This window comes from Macaca thibetana, chromosome 6 (assembly GCF_024542745.1).
Source record: "Macaca thibetana thibetana isolate TM-01 chromosome 6, ASM2454274v1, whole genome shotgun sequence".
NCBI classification, from domain to species: Eukaryota; Metazoa; Chordata; class Mammalia; order Primates; family Cercopithecidae; genus Macaca; species Macaca thibetana.
The window spans coordinates 120,511,622-120,536,816 of record NC_065583.1 but is presented as its reverse complement, the minus strand read 5'-3'; the positions used below and the strand labels follow the sequence as shown (position 1 = coordinate 120,536,816).

Sequence of the window (25,195 nt, the reverse complement as noted above, 5' to 3'; positions counted from 1 at the left end):
CACTGAAAAGCTAGTGGTATAAGCATGGAAGCATCACGATGGCATTTCAGAAAGTGGATCTGTGGATGACAGTCAGGAAGAGGATGTTGATAGAACAGAGAGACCAGTTATAAAGTTAGCAGTTTTCAGGCAAGATAACATGAGGGTTGGACCCAAGATGGTAGTAGTGGAGATGGCATCAAATGGTGAGGTGAAGGAGGAAGAATGCACTTGCAACTGGATAGTGGTAGAGCGGTTAGACTGAGGGAGAGGAAGCATTTAGGGGGACTTCCAGGTCTGGGCCATAATGAAAAAGGACATGGGAGATGGGGAAGGTCCCCGGGTAATTTTTGTTTCAACTCTATTGAGTTTGGCAGCTCTATATAGAGAAGAAAATGGGGAACTGGAGGTATACATTCAAGTTAGAATTAGAACAAATTCTGAGGATAATTTGAAGTTTTGTTTAAAGTGAAAGGAAGGGCCTCTCATCAAAGAAAGCAGTCCCTTTGTTTTCAAAGTTTTTCCTTTATAAAATGTGTTCTTTGCTGTATTAGTCTGTTCTCATGCTGCTATGAAAAATACTCAAGACTGGGTAATTTATACAGAAAAGATGTTTAATTGACTCACAGTTCTACATGGCTGGTAAGGCCTCTGGAAACTTACAATCATGGTGGAAAGCAAAGGGGAAGAAAGGCACCTTCTTCACAGGGCAGCAGGAAGGAGAAAGAGCATCAGCAGGGGAAATGCCAGACGCTTACAAAACCATCAGATTTCATGTGTACTCACTCACTATCACGAGAGCAGCATGGGGACTGCCCCCATGATTCAATTACCTGACACTGGGTCCCTCCCAGGACATGTGGAGATTAAGGGAACTAAAATTAAAGATGAGATTTGGTTGGGGACACAGCCAAAGCATATCATTTGCTATTAGGATGAGCTGGTTATGATGAAAACACGCATGTAGTCACACATTCACAATCGATGGGTTCATGCATGTAGGCAAGAGTTCAGCAGAGCTTCATAGACCAGGTCAACAGGATGGTCGCTTAGTATATGTAAGTGTATGTGTAATTTTGCCTAGTATTTTCACCACAACTTGAAAAGCATATCTCAATGGTTATTACCTAGTCTGGAGCTACAATAATGTAATTGATCATTTACTCAGCTATCTTTAATGAAGTCTTAGTAATCTCCCTATTGAAAGAATAATAAGCCCTGAAAATGCAGTAAAGCCACATTAATTCAGACAAATCAGAAGACAGGATGGTTTGAATTACTGAATGCTTTATATTATTTTAAAAGTGTGGCAGTTGTCCATTTTTAACCAGGCAATAAAGTGTTACCTTATGGTTACCACAAGAAAGGTAAAAGAAAGTATTTTCATGAATACCTAAAAAATATCAATTGTCTAGATATAAATAAAGGTCTTAAAAAAGCTCTGAAGTTCTCCCTGATTTAATTGATTCACATAAGGTTTTTTCCACCTTAGCACTACTGACGTTTCGGGTCAAATAATTCTTTGTTGTGAGACGCTGTCCTGTATATTATGGGAGATTTAACATCCCTATTCTTTACCTACTTGAAACGATCAGCTACTTCCCACTTATTACAATAAAAAAAGTCCCTGGACATTGCCAAATGTCCCCTGCATGGGAGGTGGAGGGTAGAATTGCCCCAGTTGAAAATCACTATGGCCCTCAATAATAATTTTAATACCTCCACTCCTCTTCTGATCTCAGGGATAATACGGAGAGCAAGTCTACCTAAAGGATTTAGAAAAACAGAGGCGAGAGAGTATACCAGAACAGCTGCATCACCAGCAAGAGGGAGCACAGAGCAGGCAGCAAGGGAAGGACCCTCACCAGCACCCCGCCACCCACCCCTACCCCCACCCCCACCACCGCCAGCAATGGTGTCAAGCTACTGAAATGCAGGAAAGAAGGTGGCTGGGGGAGGTACAACATGACACCTGGCTGTGAAAAGTAGTGCTCAAGCTCACTTGCTTTCCATCGCCTTGGGGTGCCAGTGGCTACTGTCTCACCACATTCACTGCTACTACTTTTTATTTTCCATTTTGATAAAAAATTGTGACTTTACATTATAGCAAGACAAACAGAATTGGGGCTTATATGTCACAAGTTTTATAACTGATTTTATGAAATTTTGTGCTTCTATCACATTTCTTACATTTTCTTACAGTTGCACTATTGTTTCCCTCTAGGAAATTCCCCTCTGCCACCTCCCACAGTGACTTTTTCTCCTCGTTTCCACAACTTGAAGCTATATTCACACACACACACACACACACACACACACACTACATATATACGAATATATACTTTTATGAATACAGAAGCGAATTATTTCAGGTTCTCCTTTGCTGACCTGGTAATGACAAAATGCATGATCCCCAACCACTGAAGCCAGTAATCTAAAGTCAGTGCTACATGAAGTTTCTACAGGGAAAAAAGGAAAGGGAATTTAATTGATCCAAAAGAATAACAGAAGCAAAAATCTTGCCAAAGACTCCATACTGTGGCATACAGGCAAGTGATTTTATACACACACACACACACACACACACACACACACACACACACCTATGCCAAAATAAGTAACATGCATTTTCTAATCATTTATTTATTAAACAAGCATTTATTATTTAACCTGTTCTGGGCTCTATGCTAGACACTGGGGAAGTAACAACAACCAAGATGTGATCCACTCACTCAAAAGCTTTACAGTCCAACTGGGTGAGGATGGGTTAGAAGAGCCAGATTAAATCTGATTTTTAAATCCAATTTTTAAATCTCTGTATGAAGGGCCATGCATGATGGCTCATACCTGTAATCCCAGCACTTTGGGAGGCCAAGGCAGGAGGGTCGTTTGAGGCCAAGTGTTGAGAAGAACCTGGGCAACATAGCAAGACCCAGTCTCTATAAACAATTAAAAAAAAAAAAAAATTAGCCTGGCATAGTGACCTCAACTACTTGGTAAGCTGAAGTGGATCACTTGAGTCCAGGAGTTCTAGGCTGCCCTGATCTATGATTGCTACTGCCTTCCAGTCTGGCCAACAGAGAGAGACCCTATCTCAAAAAATAAAGAAAAAAAAAGAAATTGCTATATTAAAATTGAGACATAAAAGCTTCATAAAATTGAAAGAAAATTATATTTCTTACACAAGAAAAAGTGGAACAATAGAATTTACAGAGGCTACCAAAAATTAAAAGGAAAACATTTTTAAATCGCAAATATAAAAAGTAATTATAATCACAGATGGTAGGGTTGTCATTCTCTGCAATGCTGAGTTTACTTAAGATTTAGTAGTGTTAACTGCTTTCTTAATGTCTTCATTGCTGCTCTTGAAATTAAAATTGAGAGCGATTAAATGACCATGTTGTCATGTGTCTAATCTAACTGATTTTCCAATAATTTGGAAATTATTTCCCTGTGTTTCAAGAAAAACATACTGTTCTTTCAAGAAGTCATTATTTTATAAGGATATACTTAGCTTTAAATTGAGCTATATTTTGCACTTACGCATTTGATTTCCTACTTCATTTTCTCTATGGATTTTAGTGAAAAGCCAAATTTTTTTTGTCACCACAATCTCTGCTTCTTTGTGTAGGCTGAAATATCAACTCATAGCTACTCTTCTTTAGATGTCTTTCCCTCCCTCCCTTCCATCCTTCCTTCCTCAGATTTTTTTAGTAATTAGAAAACATTTTTCTTTCTGCCAAAAACCACAACCAAGATGATATGAAAATAAACATAAATATGCTACTTTAGATAAATCTTAGTCGCAGCAAGCCTTCTGAAAATGAACCATTCAAATTTTAGGTAGATTTTAGTGAATCTAAGATGATAACCCACCATTCCAAGTGTATTGTTTTCACAAAAGATTCAAAAGAAGTTGAGATTTTAAAATGTACGACTTAAAAAAATGAGTAACAGAATAAAAAGACAACCTCTGTGATTTGGATGTTCTTCCATTCATTCATCCACCCCCTATTGTTTTCATTACATGTTTGTTGTCATATTTATCCTTTCGTAGAATGAAACTCCAGATGTAATGATTTAAGGCAACTTTTTATATAAAATTTATTTAATGGATTTACTAGCCATAGAAAAGCAATGTATTCTATGGAAAGAAAAGTTGATCTGGTATTTTTACAAATCCCAAGATCTATACAATTAAATACTAATTATTGTAAAATGCCTTTCAAATATATTTTCTTGTAAAATATACTGTAATGCCCAATTTTAAATGCCCATATACCTAAATAGGTATATGTCTGAAATTTTCTGGGTCTATGCATATACACGATATGCATAAAAACATAATTTGACTGACTTGTACAAAATGTTGATTACCTTTAAGCAGAAAAATTAAGGTAACATGAACAGGGACGTCAGATATCCCTGTGGATTTTGCAACTTGTATGGGTTTGTAGTATCCTCCCACGAATTAAAGAAGGGAATGAGGAAACTGACAGCAACGGAGCCATGTTGGGTGTCTTAGGACACATTTTTCTGAATATTTTAAAACAGTTGCTTGGTGCTGCTAGACTGTCATAAAGTCAAATGATGATAGAGCTGGACAGAAAAGCCTTGATACTCTGGAGGAAAGAATAAAATATTGTCTCTCACAAAAATCAGAAACCTTTCTGAAGGTTCAGAAACATTTTAATCACTTAAACATCCCTTCATGTTTATAATAAGGTGAAATCTGGCAAAATGCATGCTTTGTGAGTTTGTGTAGATATAATTAGAAAAAGAAAAGTAGAAGAGTAAGATAGTAGTGACAGTTTCCAAGTAAAATACATTGCTTTTAGAATTGTGGATTTTCATTATGAGGATTCATAAAATTAGGGAGAAATGGAATTTTCACAGAGAGAATGGAATACCTTTATAAATGCTTCTGAAGTTCATTGTTAATTGCTGAATAAAATGACATTGTATACAATCAAAATTGAGGGGTGACTTTTGGACATATTAGTTAACTATATCATCACTATTCCAATACTACATAAAAATGGTGGGGTGGGGGTAGAACACAGATCTAAAATGACAACTTTTTTATAGGAAAAATATATAACCCTGTTCTGCCCTCCCTAGTGACTACAGGAAAACAAATGTTTTTGTAGAACTATAATGCATTTATTGCATTAATGTGTTATAATGCATTAAGGAATGTCACATATAGATTATGAGTTACAGGGCATCTGGTATAAATAGCCATGTAGCCATCAATAAATATATCCATTATTTGGCTAAATCCTCTTTCAAATTCTCATCATGGGTGATTCTGATGGCAATACAAGCACTGACAAGCTCTCAAATTCTTAAAATCTACAAACCTTGAAACCAGATCAGCTTTTGCTAAATGGCTAAACTAAGAATATTTCCAGCTTTCCTCTCTGGTTAATTTTTTTCCCAACTATCCAGTGTATTGAATAAAAACTGACGTCTCACCCTGACCCTCCCAGCTCAGCAGACGTCCAAAGCAGTTACCAAAGGGCAACAAAACACATTTTCACTGACAAACAACTAGAGGAAAGGAAAGCAGTTACCGTCTCCTCTGTGGCTTAATATCAATTGGCATGTTGATTGCGTATGGTGATCCATGAACATAAGCGCTTCGGAATCTAGCCACCTTCCCCAGAGTTAGGTACTCACAGCTGCTTGGCAGACTCATTATATCCAAAAGGCAAGAAGTAAAAGCAAATCTGAGTAGTCAGACCAGCATTCCTGGGAAGGCTGGAAAGAACATGTCAGATAATGGATTTCAGACATATGCCGCTCACTGGTTACCCGGTGCTTCTTTGCTTCAAAAGTAAATACGTGTTTCTCGGAGGCTAAATGTACTATCTTGTTTTTTGTTCATTCTGTTCATGGATACAGGAAGCTTGTTGCTTATTTCTAACCAGGCTCATGCTCTGACCAGTTATTGGCTGAGCAGATGAAGTAGAAATTCTGTAGCTCCACAAAAGCCTATTTCCACTCAGACCAAACCTCTGAGTAGGCAGCAAGGTTTTATCCATTTTTGTCTAACGTCGAAAAGAACGTCAACTTAACGTAATAGTAGTTTGGTAATCAGAATTATTTACCTGTAAACAAAGCATGCATATCTGATAGGAAGGAAATAATTATTTGCTATATTTTCAAAGAGGGAATCTTGTTTACTAAACTGTTACAGATACTTAGAAAATGAGATGGGCACATGGAAATGTTATAGGCGGTTTTCCAATTCTCTGGTCAAAAAATTGTGGGTTCTTATTCATAAATTACTATTCACAATTGAACTGAACTTAGCCTCTCAGGAACATAAAAACGGTAAGCAAATGTCTTTATTCACTAAAACGTTGATGATGATACAAATTTTTTTCCTCGTTTAAAACACTGTTTGAGAAATGCAGCTTCTACCTGCTCTTTGAACAAAGATCTACGGAAAAATTGATAGTGAATGTTACTACTTCTTTGTAAGCTGTTTTTTCATAACAGTGAAAAATAAGTTGGAGAAATCAGAAAGGATACTAAATAATTCTACTAAAGGCAGCAGGGTCTTAGAGAAATGCTGTATCTTTAATTAGTTCACAGTTTTTCTAGCCTTTTTGACATTTGCTAGAGTTACAGCAACAAAACCACAAGTGTTCAGGGTAATGAGAGTAGAAGGTGTTCAGAGTATTCTGTGAGATAATTTTTGTTTTGAAAAATTATTTCTTATCTAGGATTTGAATAGACACACCAGTTTACTTAAGAGTCCTGGGACCTGGGCAAACATAAAGTGTGTTGAAAAGGGGCTACATTTTATTTTTCAGTAGCCAAATTCAGACACTGTTTGGGTTTAAACAGCAGACACTGTTCAAATCCAGAAATTTTAAGTTTGAAAGAGTAGATAATTTTCCTTTTTTTTAACCTTTTATTTTATGTTTGGGGATACATGTGAAGGTTTGTTACACAGGTAAACTTGTGCCATGGGGGTTTGTTGTACAGATTATTTCATCACCCAGATATTAAACCCTGTACCCAATAGTTATCTTTGCTGCTTCTCTCCCTCCTCCCACCCTTCACCCTCAAGTAGACCCCAGGGTCTGTGTCCTCCTTTGTGTTCACGAGTTCTCATCATTTATCTCCCACTTGTAAGTGAGATCATGTGGTATCTGGTTTTCTGTTCTTGTGTTAGTTTGCTAAGGATAATAGCCTCCAGTTCCATCCATGTTCCTGCACAAGACATGCTTTCATTCTTTTTTATGGCATAGTATTTACCATTTCTATTCAATAATTTTATTTCTTTCTTATATTTTATGTTTCAATTACAAAATTATACATACTATTTTTTTTTAACATGCCAAATGACACAGAAGTGTGTAGATAAAAAGATTGTCTTTTCCCTTCCTTGGTAGGATTAATGGGAGGGAAAAGACAGCAAACTTTTTATTTACACAAATATAAATATACCACACTCAATACACAAACCCTCACACATGTATAGGGATTCTCCTTCCTTTTTTAAATAATGTGGGCTCATACGATGTATAATCCTTTATTAACATTATTATTCTTTAAATCAATCATGAAAAAATTATTTTTGTGAATGCATAGAGACCTAGTGAGTTCTTTTCAATAGTTACATAAGATTCCAGGGCATAAATGTACCATTATTTATTCAATGAGTCCTTTATTGATGGACATATAATTTTGGACTCATATAAACAATAAACACATTTGCTAATATATTCTTACTGATTGGTGCTTGTATTTCTGAAAATGGATTGCTAGCTTACAAATTGTGAACATTTTTCCCTTTAATAGGCTATGGCAGTTCATATTCCCACAGTCGTGTTGGAAGATGTCAACTCCCCCACACTCCTGCCAAGACTATCTATTGTTATTCAAGTTTATTTCTTTATAGTATGAAAATAAGGTAGGCAGCTCTCTGAAATATCCAGTGATTGCATACAGTTCCTTACTGAAATAAAACTATTATTAAGGTGCCGGCAAAAGTAAGGACAGCGTTTCTGAACTGAAATATATATTGGGACATAAAGCAATGGCTTAGAAAGGCTTTGCACAGGTGTACAAAGGCAGAAGTCTGGAGTCTCATCAGAATGAGAGAACACCCAACGCAAAGTTAGTAAATAGTAAATCATTATTAATTTGCATAATTATGAAGAGAGTAAATATAGTGAAATCAGTATATTTTTCTTAATGGGAATAATATTTCATAATTTGGGAGAAATATCACTAATTTTACAATATGAATGTAATGCCTAATGACTGCCAACTAATTGTGATGTATGACTGTGTGTAATTTATAGATTTTGCATAAAGAGGCTCTTTGGACATACTCTTTCATTTGAGAGTCTGAAGAACAAAAGTGCAATGAAGCATTTTCACATGCCAGCTAATTTAGGAGACTTCCCAGTAGAAGAGAGTAAGATTTGGTCACATAAGAATTTCCAAGGAGCGGTAACAATCAGAAATTGAAGAATAAGATATAAACCTCTATGGTAGAGACCTATGTGTCCTGTGATGGGTAAAATTCCATACTTTTCTTAGCAGGGGCATTTTTGCTTATACCCAGGTAATTATTTAACAAGAGCCTCGCAGGGGCTCCTGGGGATTACCTGTACTTAAATTTGGATGAGAGGAGATTACTGCTAAACTCCAGCCTGCCAAGAATTCAGAATCTGTGAGAACTCTGGCCAACAGCAGGAGGTGGCCTTTAAGGGAAGAAAATGGAATCCTTCTATTTTCAACAATTCCCTTTCTCCAGGGCTGGAGAGAGCTATTTGGGGACTTCATCATTAGGAAAATAAGAACACACTGCAGAGTTTAATTTCATCTAAAGATTAGAGCTACCATCCAAACCAGGCCTACCTCCAAATAAGGCTCAGATCTCACTAAGGAATGGCCACAATTACCCATCTATGTTTTGTTTGTTTTTGCATACTGGGATTTCTGTGGAAGACAGGCATGGAGTCTAGCACAAATCTCACTTATAGTTCCCGTGATTCTAAGCTCTTGAGAATATTGAACTCACATGAAGGTATCTGGAACAGCAATTTTCATCCCTATGCTAGACATTGCAACCTTAACAATGCCCTGCACAGCAATTAAAAGTAATTGCTAGCAAGTAGCAATTTCAAGCCATAGGACTTTTCTTCTAATAACTGGAATGATACATATTAATTAAGGTTCTTTCAGCCTTTAACTCTACCCTGGCCTGTGTTTAGCAATTTTAAATGCTGGAGGAACTTCTTTAGGATGTTCCTAAAGAAGTCTTATCTTTAGGATGAGGGTATCATCTGTTAATGACCACATCAGACCATTAAGAACTGACTGAATGATTTCCCCTGGCTTATGGCTTGGAAGACTCTGCTCTTCCCTCCCCAAACCTTGTGTTTTCTGCTCATACCTGGACTGGAGACCCATGAAAATTGGGGTTTGCTTCTGTTCTCAATTCTTGGAGTTGTTCTTAATTTTGATCTCTACACTTACTGGTCAAGGCATCCAATGAATTGGCTTTAAATTTTCTTTATGTGCTGAAAAACTCCCACCTCTTTATTCAGAGTTCACATTTTTCTGCTGTTACCATCAACTGCACATGAGAAAATTCCACTTGGAAGTTCCATAGCTATCTCATTTGAGCATTTATAATGTAACTCAAATCAACTCTGTTCCTCCCCTCCTCCACTCCCTCTCCTCACCACGTTTCTTCCTATATTCCCTGGTACTACCACCATACAGCCAATAACCAACAATAACTACTAATCAGGTCACAACCCTAGCGACATGAATACTATTGATAGTAACAATAATATTAATAATCAATAGATAATAGCTAACACTGATCAGATACATTCAATGTGGTTGGCAGGTTGACTAATTCCTATAAAATATGAGTTGGGCACTATTATTATTATTATTTTATTTTTTATTTTTTTTTTTTTTGAGACGGAGTCTCGCTGTGTCTCCCAGGCTGGAGTGCAGTGGCATGATCTCGGCTCACTGCAAGCTCCGCCTCCCGGGTTCATGCCATTCTCCCGCCTCAGCCTCCCGAGTAGCTGAGACTACAGGCGCCCGCCACCACGCCCGGCTAGTTTTTTGTATTTTTAGTAGAGACGGGGTTTCACCATGTTAGCCAGGATAGTCTCGATCTCCTGACCTTGTGATCCACCTGCCTCGGCCTCCCAAAGTGCTGGGATTACAGGCTTGAGCCACTGCGCCCGGCCGGGCACTATTATTATACTCATTTTTTAGATGAGAAAAACAAGACACTGAGGGATAAGATATATACCCAAGGTCACACAGAGTGTTAAGTGGTGGAGTCAGAGTTAGGAACCAATGCATCTGATTCCAGAGACCAGGCTATATGTTCTACCTCTCTACATATTCTTTAATCTGTCTCTTAATTATCTTTTCCCCCCATGTTTCGCCTAGAGTTAATATTTCCAATTTTTCCTCCTCAAATCCATCCTTCACTTGCCTACCAAGATTATCTTAAAATGGAAATCTTATCTAAGTCATGCAGGGACATGAACATGTGAGTCCTTTGCTTGAAATTATCCAATAGTTCCACATTATTTAGTAACAAAGTTTGAAATTTAAATTCCAATACTCAGCCCAGAGATGCTCTATTGTCTTGCTCTCCCTTCCTCTCCTGTATCAGCCACAAATAACACTTAGTAGTGTCCTTCCTGTGCACAGTCTGTTCTTCTGCCCCACTGGGGCTTCCCAAATGATAGGTACTCTGCCCAGAACATTTTTCTCTTTCTTCTCTGGCTGGCTAACTCCTTTTAAGTGTAATCTCTTCCAAAAAACATTCTTCATTCCTCAGCTTTATGTAGATGCCTCTCATCTATTTTTCCAACTCACATGACTTTAGCACACTGTTTATGCAGTTACAACTCTTCCCCATGACACTACAGTTTCTTGAGGGCAGGAATTCTGCCTTCTTTGACTTTGTAATCCCAGAACCTAAAATAACATTTGCTTATTGAATAAGATAGCTGAAATTGTAAGGTCCTGATGCTCTAAAGACCTGTCCAAGTCTTTCCTGAACTCCCTTCTCAGTTACTCTCCCTAGAATAATAATTATAAATATTTGGCGACTGAAATACATTGGAAGTAGTGGAGCTACTCATCATATGCAATCAAACAGAAACACTTCGCAAAGAGTGCCCAAAGGAACATGAGAGCAACATCTTTTCTCAGGAAGCAAGGGATGAATGTGGATTTTAATTAGAGTGATGGAGATATGCCTGCCTGGGCTATCAGTTTCAGTTCAGTAAAGTAAAGTTATCCAAATACTTGAATAAGCTCAGTATAATGGCATTATTTAAGCATGCTCTGTGTTTTGAGAGTGTACTGGCAAATTCAAAATTAATTAATTAATCAATCTTCTATTAAGGGTCAGTTACTTATGTTCATACATTAACTTTTCTTGTTAATCTACTCTTAAACACTGCATATATTACACTTTGCACAGTCTTACACACAATGGCTACAGTCAGAAGGAAGTAATAGTGTAAATGAAGATTTAACTATCATGAAGGTCATCACAACGTTTTACAAAATAATAAAAAGATGTAAATATCTTTAATGCCCAACTACTTAAAATATGGAATAGCCAATCAATGTGAATATCATGAATCCATTAAAATAATGATATTGAAAAATGTCCCTTGGTTTTTAGCTAAATGAGTTGAAAACTTACATCCAAACCAAAATCTTCATCAATTGAAACAAACATACTATTCTAGTAAAAGATGTTAACTTTTTGATGGATAAGTAGTTTCTCAGAAATTTTATTAGCCTGACCCAATCTCTCAGATTGTAAAAACAGTTGAGACTGCATTGTATGTCTTTTTCGAAGTTAAAGAACATAAAATCCCATAAATCAGCTAGTCAGCAGGCCCACTTAATTTTATAACAAGGATAACTTTTGATCAAATCAATCAACTGTTTTAAGCAGGTAAGTTTGAGATGAATGAACCATAAGGTCTCATCTTTTTTAAAATGCTTTTTTCTCCAGCTAATGGAGCCTCTTTGAGAGTGGTTTCTCTCAAAATATTATTTTACTATTAACTGTCATTGCCTCCAAAACCCGACAGAAACCCGTTGGTCACATAAAGGTAAGTTTATTAAACCTACTGAAGCAAAGCAGAAAACCATGTGGACAGATAGCTTAGAAGAGGAAGTTAGTGAATCAGGTATCTAAGTAAGTTTTGTTTGTTCTGTTTTGTTAAATACAAGGACAGGAAAGTAGGCCTAGTCCAAGTGCCATTTAAAAGGTACCGGAAATTATGTTGGTTTCAGTTCTCCCATCCAACAAAAGCCCTTAGCTACTGGTAATCTTATCTCAACAAACCTATTGTATATCCAAAGTTTAGGCTGAGCTAAAGCAGCAACAAAACCAACTGAATAAAATGATGCTCATTCATTGAAATTTCAGGTAGGCCCACACAATTCATATTTCCAAGCTCTTTATAAGCTGTTTGAATGTTAAATGGAGTGGCATTTTGCTTTAGAATGTATAGAAATGGAAACAAATGAGTTTAATATACACAACAGGCTTTGACAACATGACTTCTTCGACAGATGTCCTATACTACTTCCCACACTTTCATCCTTAAAAAGCACAGTCTACTTGCCAAGATACAAACTGTTGCCAATGTTCAGCTGCAAAAGAATTTCCAACAGTAGGAACCAGTGGAAAGAATTAAAATACTTTAAACTTATTTCCAAATAACCAAATGTATCATTATAAAGTTGTAAGATAAAAAATAATCATGCTGCAAGTTCTTACTCTGTCAACTAGCTGGTTCAGCAAAGAGGAGGGGTCTTTGGCAAACAAGGCTCTATATTTGGTTGCCAGATGATTTTTTAAAATCTGTCAATTCATTCTTCTACCCCAACCAGCCAGTCAGCATTAGTTGAGCATCTACTATGTATACACACAAGAAGTAGATGGCATAACTCCTATCTAGGGGGGAAAGAAAAGCATACAATTCATTTAATGTGCAATTCATGCATCAAGACAGGACTGATTTCAATTGACAATATTATGAGATAGAAATAAAAGTGGTACAGTATCAGCATATTAGTCTGTTCTCATTCTGCTATGAAGAAATGCCTGAGACTGGGTAATTTATAAAGAAAAGATGTTTAATTGACTCAGTTTTGCAAGGCTGGGGAAGCCTCAGGAAACTTACAATCATGGCAGAAGGCACCTCTTCACAGGGTGGCAGGAGAGAGAATGAGTGTCAGCAGGGGAAATGCTAGAAGCTTATAAAACCAGCAGATCTTGTGAGAAACTCACTATCACGACAGCAGCATGGGGGAAACTGCTCCCATGATTCAATTACCTCCCACTGGGTCCCTCCCACAACACATGAGGATTATTGGCTAAACTATAAAATTGGAACTATAGGAATTATAGAAATGAACTATAAATTCAATGGGAACTGATTCAAGATGAGATTTGGGTGGATACACAGCCAATCATATCTGTGATTCCATTTGAAACCTTGTGGTTGGCTAACATCACATCAAGCTTAATTCAGCTTACACCATCATTTACTGCTTTTTATTGTATTTTTAAAGTTCTCTGTCCTAGAGTGAATTCTGAATCACAAGATAGGAAGATATATGACTTGTCTTTAAATTCACCACAGTGCCTTGTACACTGTTCTATACATATTGTTACAGCATCTAGTATATGTCTCTGAACATAGTAGATACAAGGTAAATATTTGTTACTAAAAAGATGTGCAACCATATTTTATGTTTGTTGAAGTTTTAAACTAAGGGACTTTACTCTTCAGTTTGTCTGAATAATATACAACTATTGTCCTGGAATGATGATTAAATAGTGCCTCCTTTTACTTTTGCAATATTATTGTTTGAATTATAAATTATCTGGTTATCTTCTGGCTCTGGAATGGCACACTTACAAGGTTGCCTCAGCCACTTGTCTGAATGCACCTCAGAGGCAAAGACTGAAGCTTACTCATTATTACTTCTCCAAATCTATGTGTGTGCTCCACCTCTTCTAGTGTCTGCATCAATGACCCAAGGAAAAAAAATCAGATACTATAGAAACTCATAATAAACTAAATCAGACTGAATACATCTAGAAAAGAAAAAAAGTGATCCACATGGAGATAAATTAGGCAGGCAAATATTGACCTGGATGTTCTCCTAAATGTAAATGATACAAAAGTTGTCTCCTTCAGCAGTGAAATATCATTGTCATTGTCAAATATCTCTAGATCTCTGAGTTTATTCAGCACAATTACAAAGTTATTTGTATGGAGAGAGAGATCACGAATGAATATGTTGGGGCCTGGGTGCAGTGACTCACACCTGTAATCTCAGCACTTTCGGAAGCCGAGGTGGGCAGATTATTTGAGGTCAGGAATTCGAGACCAGTTTGACCATCATGGTGAAACCCCTTCTCTACCAAAAATACAAAAATTAGCTGGGCATGGTGTCACACACCTGCAATCCCAGCTACTTGGGAGGCTGAGGCAGGAGAATTGCTTGAACCTGGGAGCCAGAGGTTGTAGTGAGTGAAGATCATGCCAGTGCACTCCAGCCTGGGTGACAGAGCAAGACTCTGTCAGAAAAAAAAAAAAAAAAGAATGGGGATGTTGGTTTCAGAGCCAAGTGACTCTGGGTCACAACCCTGCGCTGCCATAAATGGCTTAGGTAACCCTGGGGAAGAAATAACACCTTTCTGGTATCAGTTTCCATGACACTTAGGCCTTATTCACTCATTCAACAAATATTTATCGAGTTACTATTCTAGGTTCTGGGAACCCAGTGGCAAATAAAACATGCAAATATTCCTGCCTTTACGGAGCTGACATTTCAGTAAAGATAGGTAAATGGACAGAGTAAGTAAAATATATAAGAGAAATGATAACTGATACGGAGGAAAATACAGCAGGGAAGGAGCCCAAGGAGTTCAGGGATGGGGTCAGGGACTGCTTTGCTGCCATGGAGCCCTTGGGGTTGGGGTATAGGGGACATGGGATGACTGAGAGGCTGGTCTTCCTGTGATGGCTGACTCAAAAAGGGATAAAAGGGTAGAAGAGATTCTGTAGAGGTAAGCAGGTAGGTGCAGGCATGGGCAATGGTTGGTACACTGCTTGTTAAATAAATTAGGAAGTGAGTGAATGAATGAATATCTTCAATAGATATTAGCTGCCATCTTAAGATATAAAAATCTGTTACCTGAGAAAATAATCCAATGAAGCTAATGTGACCTAGAGCTTAATCATTAAGATTCTGTAAGTTTTTAAACTGAAACATCTCTCTTAATTAGTGAAAGAGATTCATTTTTTTCTGTCATGATTCATTCCTTTCTTGATAGACTATTGCTACTTTAGTCACTAATGTAATATATGCAATCGTGATTTAGCAGTCACTTAAAGTTTTCATATTAAATTTGATGAATTAATCCCAGATCCAGATAGTATAGAATGTAAAGGCAATTATGGAAAACATAAAGTGGTGACAAATTAAGAGTAAATTAGTTACAAGTAGCATAAGACCTTACTAACTACCTTAATTATTTAGCAATAGAAACCAGTGCTGACATTTTAAACACCTTTATTTATTCCCATCCAAAAAACAATCAGTTACAAATGCATAGAAGAGTAGCTACTGATAACAATTATAACTAATATTCATTGAACATTTACTTGGTGCCATCAAGCGCTATTCTAAGAATTTTTCATGTAACACTGGGCTTGGTGGCTCACGCCTATAATCCCAGCACTTTGGGAGGCCAAGGCGGATGGATCACCTGAGGTCAGGGGTTCAAGACCATCCTGTCTAACATGGAGAAACCTCATCTCTACTAAAAATGCTACTAAAAATACAAAGTTAGCAGGGTGTGGTGGTGCATGCCTGTAATGCCAGCTACTTGGGAGGCTAAGGCAGGAGAATTGCTTGAACCTGGGAGGCGGAGGTTGCAGTGAGCCAAAATTGTGCCACTGCACTCCAGCCTGGGCAACAACAGCGAAACTCCATCTCAAAAAAAAAAAAAAAAGAGAGAGAGAGAGAATTTTTCATGTAACAGATCCTCATAGTTAAAAGGTTCATTAGCAGCCATGGGAAATGTAGTCTTCCCCTAATGCATGAACAGCCATGAAGGAAAAGCAAGTATCTGGTTCTGGCATGAGGAGCCCTGCTTCATGGTGTAGTATGCTTATCTTTGAGCAGATCTAAATATTGAAAAGTTCTTTGTATCAAACTAAATTTCACCTTTCTAAAAGTGCTATTCTTTGATCCTAGTCATTCAAAAACAAGCTCAAGCCTTATTTATTTATTTAGAAGCAGAGTCTCACTCTGTCACCCAGGTGGAAGTGCAGTGGTGCGATCTCGGCTCATTACAGCCTCCACAGCCTGGGCTCCAGCAATCCTCCCACCTTAGCCTCCTGAGTAGCTAGAATTACAGGCATGGCCCACTGCACAAGCTAATTTTTAAATTTTTAGTAGAGACAGCAATTCACCATGTTGCCTATGCTAGTCTTGAACTCCTGGACTCAAGCAATCCACCTGCCTTGGCCTCCCAAAGTGCTGAGATTACAAGCACTAGCCACTGCCCCTGGCCCTGAATCTTTTTAATATGATAGCCTCAGATTATCTAAAGAGGAGTTTTTATTCTCTTCCTTTTCCAGGCCACATCAGTCTCAATTCTTTTGGCAGTTCCTAATATGTTGTGATTTCCAGACGTTTCACCATCCTGGCAACACACTTCTGGACTGACTGCTCCTTGTTGATTTCCTCTTAACCTGTGGTATCTGAAATGAATCCCACACCCCAGGTGTGATTTGACTATTGCAGGGCAGAGAATGTCAGTCAGCTTCATTTCTCTGCTGTACATCTATGAATAAGGCTAAAGACACATATTCTTAATTTATGTGCCATCACCCTTGGGCCTCTACCATTCAATTCTAATTAGCTGTGAACTTGAAATTGCAATCATTTTTATTAGCAAGTTTAAATAACTATTGACCCTGACTTTGCATTCCAGTGTATTTACTATCTCTTTATGTTTCTGTATATTTGTTTGATTGGATGAATGGTCTTCCATCCAGGTAAATATTTAGTCTTTATTCAGTATTCTTTATCTATGTTGTTCAACTAGGAAGAAACACACTTGATAGCATTTTTATCCAATTCATACATCTGTTATAGCTACCACAAGATACTTTTCCAAATATTTTACCAAAATAAAAAATACACTATTTATACAGCAAGAGTTACCAGGCAAGTGATAGTGAGATTATGGCTAATTTTATGTCAAGTGGGAAATACAAATGATAACAATGGGCTTTGGGACCATTTTTATTAATGACAGATATGGCTTTGTAAGAGAGAAGTAAAAGAAATGATAGGCAGTATCTTGGAAGATCATTCAGATATTAAATTGACTTTGTAACATGAAAAATCAATTTAGTTGAGACCAAGGCAGTGTAACTTGTGGGGAACATCAAATAGTGAACACAGACTGGGGAATGAAAATGTGGTTTGACAACATCAAGTGTACATAACAGATAAGCTAGGGACAAATCAGCAAGTTAACAGCTTCATACACATGCGAGGAGGTCAAATTGCAGCATCAGGGTCTTTGAGCTCATTTTCCCTTGAAAGAGATTAAATGAGAGTTCATACTCAGTGTGAAGAGTGACACCCAGAGAAAATTCACAGGAGCACATAGTGTGACTGAATATTTAAATATTTAAATAAGTTAACATAAGTTAAATATTTGAATATTTAAATAAGGTGGTACCTTTTTGCCTGGAGATGAGAAGACAGCAGTGACTTAACAACATGTTTTAAAGAAAAGCAGAGGGAATAGATGCAGCAACCTAGGAAGGTTACCTGGCAGTAGAGGGTCATTAAGCAGTGGGTTATTGCGGGGGAAATTTTCAAAATATCTTCAAGGACCCATTTGTCCACACCCAATTGCCATAGAAGTTCACAGAGGAAAAGCCCAAGCTTACAATACTTTTTAGAAGAAACGACTTAAACACAACAAACTTACAGTCAATGTGAGATCGTACATACTGTGTGGCTCAAACATAAAATGTTATAAGAGTTCAGGGAATGTAAAATCAATGCCTGCATGAAGTAAATTAATTCAGTTTACACAACGACTCTTTTGCTAATATCATTGCAGGCAGATGACAGAATGCCTGAAAAAAATTGATTGCGTAGTTTCTAGAATATGAATATGATAATCTGATCATTTTTCTTATGAATAGACACAAAGAAGTAAAGACAGCAAATGTTATACTCAAAGGCTTACATAATGTTACCTTCAAAGATGGCATATGTTTGCACTTTACTTTTTATTTCCATAAAAGAAATGGCAGAATTCCTGAACAGCATGTTCCATTTAGAAATAAAAGCATGCACTCCGTTGTTCTCCTTTCCAATACTGGAAAATCGATAGTGTGATTATATGGAGACAGAAAAGGCCAGGTCATCTGAACTAACAATATCATTGCTATTATTAATAATACAGTGCAGTATCTAGAATTTATTTAACATGTGATTATTTTGCTATCGCGAACAACGTTAATCCCCAAAAGAACAGATGGTACAACCACATTTTAAATTATTCAATGAAGTGTGTGCTAATCACAAATGTGTATTAGCAGAGTATATGCATTTGGAATTTAACCCTTGCTCATATTTTTGCTGTCATACAGTCTAAGAGATAACCAGAGTCAACCAAGAAGTGTCCTTTTCTCTCTTTTGACCTTTTGGATACAACGATGATAGAAAATAGGTAATGAGGGGAAAAAAGATCACAGAATTTCATATGGAATTGTTTTTTAAATAGAGAAAACAAGAGAAATATATGACTTGCTTTGGGTGGCACAAGAGGGTAACACTAAGGTGGCAGTCTCTTCTCAGTGAGTTAGTAAGCATTAAACTATTGAGATCAAACAGGAAAGTACCTACGCCCACTCCCCAGTGCTTTCCTATAATGACACGCTTTTCAGAGGGAACTATAATTTTAGTGAGCTCCATGAATGCTCAGAAGATCATGATAGCCAGGGTACTTGTCTTTTTGCTTTGGGCTATTCATACTTAGAGCATAGTGAGCAAACAATAGAGAGCTTCTCTGGGGTTTTTCTAAAGATATCACATGCAAACCCTGGGCTTGGCTACAGACCTTGGGCCTTGCTCATAGATATGGATAAATTAGAATGTGATATTAATGCAGTATTAATGCAGAAAGGAAACAAAGGGAAATGCTATAACCTGAAAGGTGTAGGACAGAATAGCACATATGGACAGCAGGCCTGAGTTTGCCCAACATATTTTTAATTTTGTTTTTCCTTTTGATCCAACATTTAAAGCACACAGAAAATGTCACATTAAAGTTGAGATCTGGTCTTCTTTTGAATGTTTACGAGGTTTAAAACCCTGAGTTCCCAGCTGGGCATGGTGGCTCATGCCTGTAATCCCAGAATTTTGGGAGGCTGAGGCGGGTGGATCATGAGGTCGGGAGATCGAGACCATCCTGGCTAACACGGTGAAACCCCGTCTCTACTAAAAACACAAAAAATTAGACGGGGGGGTGGCAGTTGCCTGTAGTTCCAGCTACTCGGGAGGCTGAGGCAGGAGATGGGCATGAACCTGGGAGGCGGAGCTTGCAGTGAGCTGAGATAGTGCCACTGCTCTCCAGCCTGGGCAACAGAGCAAGACTCCTTCTCAAAAAACAAACAAACAAACAAAAAACCTTGAGTTCCCCTCCCTATATAGTGCCAGCTATCTCCTTCAGATGGGGCAAGCATTCTCCAGTTTGACAATCCTCATTCAAGTTCTGTAACTCAGATACATTTCTTCCTGGTTCTATAAGTATTTTATTTGAAGGCTTTTCAAGTCAAATTGAGTTAGGAAAAAGTAAATCTGCTACCACCTGGTCAAACTCTAACCAAAACATTAGCACTTTTAGAAAATGTCCTGTACTTCCCAATTTACTTACCTACCAGGAACTATTTTCAACTCTTTACGAAGCACTAAACCTGAATTCGAATCGATCTGGAATTACCACATTTGTTATGTATCAAAAATTCTCTAATATATTATGAAAAAAACCTGGGTTTTATTTACCAATGTAGACCTATATTTAAATCAAGATCAATAAGTCAATTTTAGTGAAGGAAGAATCATTCAGTAGCACATTTTTCACACATTCAAGAAACATATGCAGTTTATGTCGGCAAATACTCTCCCAATGGTACTGACATATATTGTTCATCTGGCTTATGGTGACATATTTGAAGTTTCTGGTAATTCTGTTCCCAACATTTATATGGTATTAAATTGACCCTATGCAGGCTGAACTGCCTGAAAATGTAGATTCTGTTGCAATTTGTGGTTGTAAAGAAAATCAATTATTTAATCAGAATTTATGAAGACTTCTACATGACCTTGATAATACCAATGATTTAGTCAAAATTATTTGACATAATACAGACAAAAATAACACAGTTAATAGGATGTAGCCTTTTTGAGTACTTTCTGGCAACATGTAAGCATAGTCTAAATCCAGTCTTAATCAAATGCTTCAGATTAGCAAAAAATTCATAGTTTGGGAATTATGTAGATAAATACATAAATTATATATAATTTATGTATTTATCTACCTATATGTGGAAAGAGGATATAATTCACTTTTGAAAAATATATTACTACCATCTGCCTCACAATATAATTTCTTTTTGATGGCTAGAAATACTAAAGAAGAAGAGAAAGCATGATACACATCAGTGATTTTTAAAGCAGTCTTTTGTCTGCCCCATGGTCATACATACCTGAGTGTTGAGTAGTTATAAATGAATTCCCATGGTTGGTTTAAAGATAGAGTCCCCAGTAACTAAATAACTGATATAATATAATTTGCCAGTTTTGGCTTCTAACAGAGGCAATTGTTTAAGAAAGCATAATGTGAACATTTTTTAATTAAAAATAGTTGTAAAGGCAATTTAATTTGGTCATTGTGCTATATGTATACACATGTATTAAATAACATATACAATCTTTTATGTATAAAAATCTATAGACAAATATCGATGGATCATTTTATTTATATTCATTTTAAGTACTTATTAAGTAATTTAATAATTTTAACACTTAAAAGTGTTACCTATAAAGTAACAGGAGTGATTCTTCAAACATGTAAACCATATGCAAATTCAAACCAATGTTTCCTAAATATTTATTTCAATGAAAAAAATATAGTGAATTCTACTAGGATTAAGACATTTTTGACATTCTCTTTGGGAATTATCATTACAGGCCACTTCCAGTGTGCATAAGAAAACTGCCTCTTAATTTGATAGTTACTTCCAAATTTGACTCAAAATAGCATTCGCTAACTGGATCATCAACTTTAATCATCAGGCTTAATGCCAAAGGACTTTTGGCAGCTTTATAGAACCAGATAAACCTTCAACAGATGGAGATTTGTCATCAATGAATTTCAAAAACATGTAGCAAAGGCTCTTTTGAAGGTAAGTTCAAAAACCAGAATCCCTGAAATATTTGAACAATGGCAATATCCTTGAGATATTACTAGTACAGCGCTCCCCAAAGGCATCATTTAGAAAGGCTCAAACTCCATTAGATTAATTGGTAAGTTCTGCTGTGTTCTAGCCAGTCTTTCTGCTTCTTTTCTCTTCAGTTCATGTGTGTTTTTAAAATAGTAAAACGAAATGTGTGTAATTTCCAGAGTCAATGTCAGAGGTTCACACTCTATTTAGACTTTTTGGTTGTGCAGATTTTAACACAATCACTAAAATGTCACATCAGAAATAATGAAAAATAGTTATCACTTTCACATTTCTTTAGTGCACATTCCTTTGCAGCATCCATGCAGGTGCATTAGACATTTGCTTTTTGGGGAATATAATGAGGGTCAGACTGGTCAGCCTGTGGATGCTACATCTGCAGTTTACTACCCCAATTCTCTGGTGCTGTAAGATAGGTCAGACTTGGCAGTGGCCAAGCTTGATGGTATGTGGACTTTCGAGTTCATGAAGCAAAATCCAAGAATCTTACCTTCACTCAACAAGGCTACAGCTGAATCCATCAGCTGCTCTTTCCCTGATTTACCTCCCTGTACTTTCTCATCTGGTAAACTCCTAGTTATCTAGTTATTCTTCAAGATTCCACTGTGATTTCTACTCCATGTGCAAGATTGTTTGCTGGAATGGAGAAAAGGCAAATGTAGGGAGGGTAAAGTAAACACTCCCTCATTTAGCTATTAATTCATTAATTATGAAGAAACACTTTTTAGGGTGTCCATTGTGCACCAATCACACACTTGGGTCTCATGGATTAATATCACATTGCTCCTGCCCTCCAAGGACCCATCATTGAGGGAAGGAGAGAGACAAGTAAACCAAGTACAATACCATGTACAAAGTACCACAGGATAGATGTATGGGCTTTTAAACATAGCTAAGAAGAAAAAGAATAGTAATTCATCAGAATGAGGAAGTAACATTAGATATAGGATTGGGACAATGCACAGAATGTATGCTAAAAACTTTAAGTAGTTTTGTAATTAAGTTGAAAGAATCTGATAGACTGTGTTATTGTAACAATGTTTAACAGCTTTCCAAGGCCATTATTGTGCCAGGGTTATACTTCCTGCCCCACTGATACCAAGTTGATCCTGCAGCCCACTTTGGCCAGTGGCATGCGCATGGAAGAGATCTGTGGCATTTCTAAACAGAAGTTTTAAAAACATCACTGTGTGCCCCTGCCATCTCCCAATTTCTTCTGCCTCCTCAGGATGGGCAGTTCATTTAGGGTTGGTTCCAGAATGAAAGGAACAGATCAATATCAACCAGCCAAGAACAAGTAATGAGAGCAGGAAATAAGACTGTGGCTGTAGCAACTGAAATATCAGGGTGGTTTGTAACCTCAGCCTAATTAGTCAAAATAAGCTGAAACTAAGAAGCTCATCATAGTCAGGGGCAGATTTTAAGAAGACATGTGTATTTCTTTATTCAAAGCAGGCTGACACATGGATGTTGAGTTGGTAAAGTATTTTGTAAAATAAAATGGTACCTTCTCTAATCTTTCATGAGGTTTTTGACAATAAGCTTTAAGATTCTCTGGCTGCTAAGTAATGTGGGACTCTCCAGGCCATGCCCCAGTATTCCCTCGACCACACTGATGAGGAGTTTTTGCCTATTTCCCTTCTCCATGTTCATTTCCCTGGCTCTGGGGTCTGTTCTCATACCTGTCTCTTCCCATTGTTACTCCTTTAGTAAGCAGTGCTTGAGAGTGAAGGTTGAGCTGGCAATGAAGTCTTTTGAATTTTCAATACATCTGGGTATTATTTCAAGCATCATTATAACAATAATACACTAAAGTTTGCAACAGAAATAATTGCAGCCACAATTCGAAGAACACTCTTTTGCAGTGGTAAGTATCAAATGTGTTTTGTTTTGTTTCTGTATCAACATGGAGAGTAAAAGGGAAGAATGTAGAATAATGTAGTAGAATGTTGTAGTTTGGGAATATCCCTTTTTGGGGGGCGGGGGCAGATGGAGGGACTTCCAGGCTACAATGCAGTGGCACAATCACTGCAACCTTGACTTCAGGACTCACATGATCCTCCCATTTCAGCCTCCTGAGTAGCTGATACTACAGGTGTGTGCCACCATGCCTAGCTAATATTTTTTATATTTTGTAGAGATGGGGTATTGCTATGTTGCCCAGGCTAGTCTTGAGCTACTGGGCTCAAGTGATCCTCCTGCCTTGGCCTCCCAAAGCGCTGGGATTACAGGAGTGAGCCACCATTCCCAGCAGCTTGGAAATATAAATGACAACAAAAAACTGCTCCCCAGGTGAGTCTGTTACAATTTTCTAACTCCCATCCACATGTTGTCTTCTGACCCCAAATCCAAATTGAAGGGCCCTGCTTCACATATGCGAGAGATTACAAATCAAAAAACAATGCTTTTTATGCACCAAAGCATACAAATACCATTAGCAGTCCTGTGTTCCACTGTGAACAGCATTAATGCCCTTCACCCAGAGTGTTCCAGCATCTTCCTGAGTTACCTGAGATCACCCTGCTTTGTACCTGTTGCTGGGTTTATGTCTGTCTTCTTGTGAAGTCAGTAATAGTTCCCCTTTTACTACTTGAGACGGCAAATTATTTGATCACTCCAAATCTAGGTTCATTACTAAGAAATGTTGAGGCCCAGGAAAAGTTTGTGCTGGGAATTTTCCACAGTGCTCCCTCATATTAAGCATGTGTAGTTTTTCTTCCAAATCAATTCCTTCTAAAGTCGTGATAAAACTTTAAAAATGCTCTACCCAGTAAAACCTTGAACCCACTGTACAAAAGTATTCCTTATTTAACCTTGGAGCCTTTATATGAATTTTTTGTATTAAACTCCCTTACTTAACTCCCTCTTCTTACCACCACAAATATCTTTACTCATAGCATTCATGGCTTCCTTCACAGGACAGAGAAATGTATCAAATGATTTTAGTTTAGGAACCAAAAGAACAACCCTGTCTTCAGCACGTTAAAAAATGCCTATATTCTAACATTGGTTAAATTGTGTAGGTTTTCTCAGTCTGAAGTCTTATGTTGGTGGGGGATATGGCAGGGTGTGTAATTAGTTAAGAGTGGCAGGAAAAGAAACACCTACTTTATGGTCCACCCCCACTCCCAATCTCCACTACAAAACAGGGAGGAAGCTCCACAGAATTATGATTTCCTTGAATCACTTCAATTTGTACAACACTATTTGCAGAACTTTTATGAAGCAAATATTTGAACTATTAATAATAGCTCACATTGCAGCTCCCCAAGGGCACACATATCTCTACCAAATGGAAGCTGACGAGCAGAATTCAGTTTCTATGTGTTTGCCATTTAGCAGTTATTTTCCACCACTTGGGTTATATGTACCATGCTGACATCCAGAGCAATGCCATTTCTGCCTTATTTTAAGATAAAACGCTAAACCAAAAGCTCTGTTCTGACTATGTAAATGATCACCTAGTGCCAACTGATTAGCATTTTCAAGGCAAAAAATTTCAAAGCGATAGCATGTTACACACGTTACACTTAGCGTGAAAGCAAATAATATATTGGCTAATGTTTCTGTGGCACCACAGTCTTTCTCTGACCTATGAACTA

General features: G+C 37.4%; 1 protein-coding gene across 9 annotated transcripts in view; it reads right to left on the bottom strand.

The window, feature by feature from the left end:
* PDE4D (phosphodiesterase 4D) overlaps positions 1 to 25,195 on the bottom strand; it is a 1,590,976-nt gene that overhangs the window by 450,396 nt on the left and 1,115,385 nt on the right. The window contains exon 1 of one of the 9 annotated variants that reach the window (XM_050794369.1): positions 5,556 to 9,906. The exons of the other annotated variants lie outside the window; for them this stretch is intronic. Within the exon in view, the coding sequence (XP_050650326.1) occupies positions 5,556 to 5,680 (125 nt within the window). The 5' untranslated portion in view covers positions 5,681 to 9,906. Of the gene's footprint in view, positions 1 to 5,555; positions 9,907 to 25,195 lie in introns of those variants that run through there. 9 annotated transcript variants of the gene reach the window in all.